The 7,581-nt window shown below is 37.5% G+C and overlaps 2 protein-coding genes across 3 annotated transcripts; both read left to right on the top strand.

Annotated features, from left to right (window-relative positions):
- Positions 1–3,071: 3,071 nt before the first annotated feature.
- Positions 3,072–4,360, top strand: LOC149989115 (dirigent protein 11-like). The gene is made up of 3 exons (XM_090251039.1): positions 3,072–3,155; positions 3,385–3,478; positions 3,609–4,360. Exons 2-3 carry the CDS (start codon positions 3,403–3,405, stop codon positions 4,070–4,072), a joined length of 540 nt encoding a protein of 179 aa, XP_090107165.1. The 5' UTR covers positions 3,072–3,155; positions 3,385–3,402; the 3' UTR covers positions 4,073–4,360.
- Positions 4,361–4,566: 206 nt separating this feature from the next.
- On the top strand, positions 4,567–7,336 carry LOC149989114 (pyruvate, phosphate dikinase, chloroplastic-like). 2 transcript variants are annotated; one of them, XM_090251040.1, is made up of 6 exons: positions 4,567–5,054; positions 5,748–5,842; positions 6,233–6,289; positions 6,398–6,631; positions 6,744–6,881; positions 7,035–7,336. In XM_090251040.1, the coding sequence occupies exons 2-5, from the start codon at positions 5,813–5,815 to the stop codon at positions 6,867–6,869; spliced, it is 447 nt and encodes a 148-aa protein (XP_090107166.1). In that variant the 5' UTR covers positions 4,567–5,054; positions 5,748–5,812; the 3' UTR covers positions 6,870–6,881; positions 7,035–7,336. The 2 variants fall into 2 exon arrangements, with proteins under 2 accessions (XP_090107166.1, XP_090107167.1); XM_090251041.1 differs by having other exon boundaries at positions 4,915–5,054; positions 6,744–6,876; positions 7,035–7,167.
- The last annotated feature ends 245 nt before the right edge of the window (positions 7,337–7,581 follow it).

Genomic DNA, 7,581 nt, shown 5'->3' with positions numbered 1-7,581 from the left:
AAATTATTTTATAAAAAATTATTTTATAAAAAATTATTTTATAAAAAATTATTTTATAAAAAATTATCTAAAATTTGTTAATGACTATTATTTTATTAAAATTACTTCTAAAATTTATTAATATTATGATATATACTAATATATATAAAATATTTTTAAATAAATAATTAATAAAATTTTAGTATATTATTAATTTTTTTGATATGGCTATTTATAATTTTAATATTAAAAATTAAAATTAATAATTTCTTATTTAAAGATATATAAACTAAATTTAATGATATATTTAAGAATACTAAGTTATAATTTATTAATTATTTATTTTTAATATATCAAAAAATATTAATATAGCTATCAACTATTTATATTATAAAATAGATTATGTTTTATTATTTTTTATAATTATAACATAATTTTTATCTTATATTATATTCACTAAGCCTTGCAATAATACTTTGAAATATATTTTAATATTTAATAGAGAAAATTATTTTAGAATTATCTAAAATAAATCTTTTAAAAATATTTATCAAATTTTGATCATTTTTTAAAAACATTGTGCTATTTAAGAAGTCATTAAAGAAAAAACCATGTACTATGTACTAGGTAATTAGATTAATAATATTACATAAATACCTATTTTTTTAAATATATATGTATAGTATTACTATAATTATTTAATTGAAAAATTTATTCAAAAATTGATATATTAAAATTTTTAATTCTAATATAATTTTCTTCTTACTAAAAAAATCAAAAGCCATTCTAATTTTTGTATAAAAATCAATGAGATAAACTATGTCAATACATGTCTATTTTGTGAAAAAAATACAAGAAATCTAACACATACACATACACACAGACACACACACATATATCTATATATATATATATATATATATAAACTAATGTGTTAACTTAACCAAATTATAAGACTTTAATACGTTCTTTTTGTCTTGACTTTCTTCTAAATTAATGCTATTTTTAATATTATCAAATATTATTTTTTATGAAAATAAATTTTATTATAATCATGGTTTTATCCAATTTATCTAAAATCTAGATAATAAATATTTTAAATTTTCTATTTAATTTTTAGTACCTTTGTCTTTTTATTGTAGCAACAACTAAAAAGACACATACAATTCATCTTTTCTAAATTAATAATTATACATTAACACAAAAATTTCACTTGATAAATAATATAAATACTTATATTTATACCCAATATTGTGTTAGCAAAGAACTTTCTATCTTTAATTATCTTATTGTAATTATTATTATTAATGATACATAGAAAAAAAATTAGCTTATGCAATTTTTTTAATAAAATATATTTGATAGAAGGCTACAATTGGTGAATCTTAAAAATAGAAATATGATCAATAGTTTATTTTTTTAATTAAAAAAATTAAATTATTATATCTTATTTTATTGATAAAGAATCTAAGATAGAACTTCAACACATATTCATTAATGAATAAGAAATAATATCATGTACAAAATCAACCATGAAAATTTACATTTGTAATATTATATCTTTAGATATATGAGATTCTTTATTATCTAAAATATAATCATTAAAAAATAAAGGTTTCTAAATGATAATGATAAGACTTTTAATGATAGTTAGAATATATGTCAGAAACATTAGTCCATAACTATATATTCTTTTGACTTTTTTAGTATCTATATGTGCATAAAATTATTTTTTGTAATATAAAATTCAAGAAATAGTTAAAATTTTTTAGAATAAAAAATTAATATATAAAAATAATATATGTAATATTTTAATTATAAAGACCCTTTATTAATATGTCAAAATAAAGAAGAATACAACAACAAAGATGAATTACAATACAATGTATAACTCTACCAAACCAAAATATCAACAATGTTGAATACAAAAAAATGATGCAAATCAAGAATGAAAGTGGAAGTCATTTTTCAATCTTGGTGAAACTTCTAATCTCTTGCCAAAACTTGTGAAGTCTAAAAGCAAGAATTCAAGTTGAACATTTATAACCACCTTTTAAACATTCTACATGAGTTGCCACCAACTAAGGTACTCTTATCAAAAAGGACATCCATAGTTTCAAGGTATTCAAGGTAGGATAAAAGAATGGAGATATTTTTGTAGTCTCCAAATATTGCTATCCCTACTGCTTTGCTCTTCCAAGCCTTTCTCTATATACCCTATTTCAGAAAGTTACTTTTACACTTATCCAAAGGACACCAGAACGTATATATATATACATCATTCTCTAAACCCTCACCATATTCTCCACACACAAAGTACTGTGGCAAGTGTTGAGGCTATCAGAAATGGTTTCATTGTCAAGACTACCGCCAGATACAGAAACAACACGGCTACATGACCAGATACCGAAAGCTTGATGCTACTGCTTGTGAGGAGCAAAAAAAGCAATGGTGGACTGACCATGCCAAAATTTGATAAAACACTAATCTTGCCTGGGAATCTACCCCAAGCACCCGCATGAGACAAATCTAATACAAGAAGCACCCAAATGAGAGAGAGTCCACACCAATTCCGGGCAAAGCCTTCCTTAAAACTCTGTGCGTTGAAAATGTGACAACGTTGACTAGAAAGTTTAGGAGGAAAATGCCGTAGCGTTGACGTGAGAAGCTGATGCTTAGATTTTTTTAACACAGATACCGTGTGCCTCCTGCGGAAACTTGTCTAGGTTTCTATTGCTGGGGAATTAATCAGCCTCTCTAACATTGGAGCCGTCACTGTTGCCCCGCACTGTACACCGGTGCCACGGGCAACTCGTGTACCTGATCGTTGTTGCCGATCCAGAAATCTTTCTTCCAGCTATTGACACCTTCAACAACAGCGGACACTGTAGTCCATCGCTCTAGAGTCAAACGCTTATTCAAAAGTTAGTTGCACCTGGAAAGTCGCTTCCAATCAAGGGATTCGGATTGCTGACTCCCAGGGTCAGATTGCGATGTAGTCAACAATCAATAGGGTTTGCTCGTGAATTACTTATCGGATCTAGTCGGGTATAAGTAAGACCCAGGTTGTGATCATTTCCATCGACTTATCCCAACCTTTCAGTTTCCGTATCGATACAGTGCAGATCATACTGACTTTTCACCTCTTGGGTTCGAGGCAAAAGAGGGTTAGCAAGGTACGGTTCTTAGTTCGTTGTTAGTTGTACGTGGAATTAGCTCAATCGCGGCGTCACTACTGATGCAACTTTCAGTTTCTTCTCTACCAGCATGAGATATCCATACCGGAATTGACTTCTGAGCTTTGGTGAAATGTGGTGCTTGATCGTTAGGACATTCTATCGTTTCCACAACCAAAATGTGATGTTCCAGGGTTCATGTCTGAAATGATTCAGTGACCCTGTGCAGGTAGCAAGTTGAGCAGCGATGGCAGTCTCCGCAGCCGTCTACGCCTTGTGTGTGGTGCTTTGCATCTGCAGCTTTCAGACATCGGTGTTTGCAGGTAGGTTCCTGATCAGTACGCATCCATGCTTAAGCGGATTGAAAGTGTGGATCTAAATGTTGTGTTGGATATTGAACTGCGAAACAAAACCCTGATTGCAACTCTTACCACCGACCTGTGTTGAATGCAGCGTCCAAGACGCTGAAACTGACGTACTACGCTCACGAGACCCGCGGGGGACCCAATGCCACCCTCTTGCCTGCTGCTGGAACCGGGCAGGGCAACTTCAGCGCCCTCGGATGGGGAAGTTTCCTTGTGTTCGACAACAGATTGAAGCAAGGAGCTGCACTCGACAGCAAGTTGCTGGGCAGAATCACAGGGTTCGGAGTTCTGTCCACCATCGGAGGATTGCCAACGGGAGGCGTGCAGGTCACTAGCAAGTTCTGGTTCGGCGAGGGATCCAAGTACCCCGGCTCGAGCATCACAGTGGTGGGCACCCTGTCTTACGGCCCAACTCCCTGGGAATTGGTGGTCATCGGCGGCACTGGAAAGTTCCGAGGATACTCTGGCTACGGACTGTCCCAGCCCGAGAACTCCACCACCGTGCCTCCGATTTACGTGTACAAGTGGAACTTCTACCTCACCAAGAAGTAGACGATAACTGGTCGTGGCGAAGATCGTGTGCATGTAGCTTAGAGCACCAGATTTTGGCTCCTCAACACGGAAACCCATGCCAAGCTTGAGCTGACGATATAGAAGTCTAGGGTACACCACGCATCAACAGCTGATCCTCACGTTGCTGGGGAGTTTGCGAAAGCGGAGACTTCCGGTACATCATTGATCGGAATAATGAGTGATCTGTTGTGAACAGTTTCATTCGAGTGTTCATTCTTCGAGTACAATAAATAAAAATAGAAGAATAAAAAATTCTACCCTGCTCAATTTTTGTGTGGAATCTGGTTGACCTGTGGGGCTTTAGATAAGGCTATTGTAGCCTCCATCGCGTTGCGACAGCCCTTACGACCAGTGTTTCGATCTCCCTCACATGAAGCATGACCCAGATCGAATTGTGCGGAAAGCGGTTGTCCATACTCTAGAGTAGGGTGTCAGGGACTTTGTCGGTAGTCATCTGTCGAGATGGTTGTTTGGCACTCTTCGAACCTCATGTCCACGCCGTCAACCAGGCGAAGTGCGATTCGAAGGGGCCGGCAGATTGGAGGCCACTACAATTGCAGATCTATTGCCAAACACACTGCAAATGGCTAGGGTTTGAGCTTAATCGCAGAGATTGCAGCGGAGGACTAGAATATATTAGTGTAAGGAGATTAAGCTTAAAGTGTTAGAAACTTGAAATCACGACACGGTAGAACCGCAGATATTTTCATCGTCTACGGTAGCGGGAGTGTGCCCAGAAGGGTCTTAGTTGACGAATCTAAGATGGACGGACAGATGGAATGAGGACACATAGAAACGGTGGAGCATGACCCGACTCGGATCACAGAAAGCGTATGAGCTTGAATGATAATGCAATGAGATGAAGAGAAGAGGAGCATTTATGAAAGTAGTTTCTGCTCGAACTGCAGTTGCGCCATTCTTTTCAGCAGTCACGTTCTCGTCGTCATCTGTCGCATGAATTGTAAGCCTCTGAGATGGAGGAGCACCTTTGCATGGTCTTGATTTGGATATCATGGACTCGATTGACCATCGTCTGTGGTATTGCTTGTTGTGTGCTTTTGAAACCTCGTGTCCACGCAATTGATCAGCCGAAGCAAATTTAGCAGGGACTGGCAGAGAGAAGTCTATTGCAATATGAGCTGGATACCGCAGAATTTTCTGTGGAGTAGTTGGGTACTAAAAGTCAGGATTGCGCCTCTCGAGTTTGGATATAGATTTTAGTGGGTGTTAGTTTTAGAGAATCTGGAAGCAATGACTTGAGGAGAATACTAGGCATTAGTAGATTGTTGATGGCTTTCCGGCAGAGAATTCCGAAGCTCACCAGGATCCTTGACATGTAATTTGATAAGGGGAGTAAATTGGTGGAAAGTTGTTATCGCACGGAGGAGAATTTGCAAGTTGATAGTGACCATGTTACGATTGTGTCAGCACAGTTACTACGGTGACTAGAAAAAGATCTCTCACCATCTGTTCGTGGAGTTGGGCGCCAATTTGTTGTTGTTAGATTATGTTTATTTATTTTTTATTTATTTATTTTTGTTTTGTAGATGGCTTGTGTGCGGAGGTGCTCGGCCTAGCAGTCTGACGTGAGCAAGGGTAGAAGAATGGAACACTTCTGTTTTTCTAATTGCCGTTGTGCGAGTCGATTGCGCAGAGGTGTAGGACCTGATCGGATTTGAGGAAATTTCAACAAGCAAAGGCTGACTGAAAGCGGAACGCATGCCGATCGAGGCACTTCTAATGAAGACTGTAAGTGATTTGCACTTGAATCCTACTACTCGAACCCTTGTGGTGAATGAAGCTGGAGATGGCAGGGGCGCTGCAAGTTGTACCCATGTTGCAGCTCGGCATGGCTTATTTGTAGGCAGTCGATGTAGCGCTTGGCGCCATGGCGACGCAGTTCGAATCAGCGAAGTGCGCCGGAGGAAACACGTGTGTCGTGTCGGTAGCTTTGGAATTCGAAGCCAGAGTGTAGCATCTCCTACAAAAATTAAGCAGAAAGCTTCAGCTAGTTACTATTGTGCCGATATCCGACTCTGTTTGAGAAATTGCTTCTCGACTAAAATTCAATTCTGAGTGTGCAACACCTAGGAAAAATTCCATGACAATCTGTGATGATTATTGTTTTGTGTGGTGCAGAGAGTCTTCTCTTTCAGGAAGGGCCGAAGTCAGGGAAACATGGGGATGAAGAGCGTGGTATGCCTTCAACTTCTATTTCTTGCTTCGAAGCTTGTATTGCAGATGTTATTGTTAGCTGCTAGGCTTTCAGAAAATACAACTTCACACTTGGGTCTGGATGGACAGCTTGGTGGCAAGGGTGCTAATTTCGCTGAAATGTCAAGCATCGGACTCTCCGTGCCACCAGGCCTCACTGTAACCACAGAAACTTGCGAAGAATACAACTCAAATGGAAGCCAGCCACTGAATAGTCTGTGGGAGGAGGTGCTGGGAGGCTTGCGAACTATTGAAATCGACATGGGAGCTATGCTGGGAGATCCTTCCAAACCCCTTCTTGTTTCTGTGCACTGCGGGGCAGCGGTGAATGGACTAACTTTTTCTCAAAACAGTTGTCGGTTGTCGTGTATGCAGTAGCTGCGTTTTGATGAGGTCAGAGGATCATTGGATTCATTCTCACGTGATGATTTTGCAGATTCCAATGCCTGGGATGATGGACAGAGTGTTGAACCTGGGATTGACGACGAGGTGGTCATTGGACTTGCCGCTCGCAATAGAGAACGATTTGCTTACGACTCGTACCAACGCTTCATCGATATGATCTGGAGGTGTGGTGAGTGTCAATTCCTGCGAGAGAATCTGGCTATGACCACAGTGCAAATGTGGATATTGCAGTCGATTTACTTTCATTGCTGGAGGAGTGTTCTGAATTTCTTTGGAAATTTTAATCAGAGATTATTCTTTTCGACCGTTTTTGAGCACACAGGTGATGGGTCTATCGCATTCGTTTTACGAGCACGAGCTGGAAAGTCTTAAAGCTGCGGGTAGAGTGCTCAACAATACAGACATATCGACTGAGGATCCCAAGGGACTTGTGCAGAAGTATCAAGGAGTCTACAGCAATGCTATTGGCAAAGCTTTCCCCACTGGTATAATTTATCTCCCTTGAGCTTATTAGTTCTTTGTTTTTTGTCTTTGATTAGATACAAACAATATTTTTTTGTATTCCATCTTTTTTTTGTCTTTCTCAATTATTGAAAGTCCAAAAGTTAAAATTAGAACCAAAGAAGATTGAGTTGTTTCTTGAACTACGAATGGTGAGTTATAAGAAAAATTGGAGTTGGTTCTTGAAGACAAAGAAGAAGATGAAAGGTTGACAACAAAGTGGAGAAATGTTGAAGATGTTGTGGGTTTACTTGCAAAAAGAGAGAAAGAAGGACAAGATTAATGTTTTGAGAGTAGTACAAGCACCTAAAACTCAAGTACATACAATACAACTAACAATGCTTATTATTCAATCTCCAACATCTACA

Source organism: Physcomitrium patens, chromosome 6 (genome assembly GCF_059467195.1).
Source record: "Physcomitrium patens ecotype Gransden chromosome 6, ASM5946719v1, whole genome shotgun sequence".
Lineage (NCBI taxonomy): Eukaryota > Viridiplantae > Streptophyta > Bryopsida > Funariales > Funariaceae > Physcomitrium > Physcomitrium patens.
This window is presented reverse-complemented; position numbering and strand designations above follow the sequence as displayed.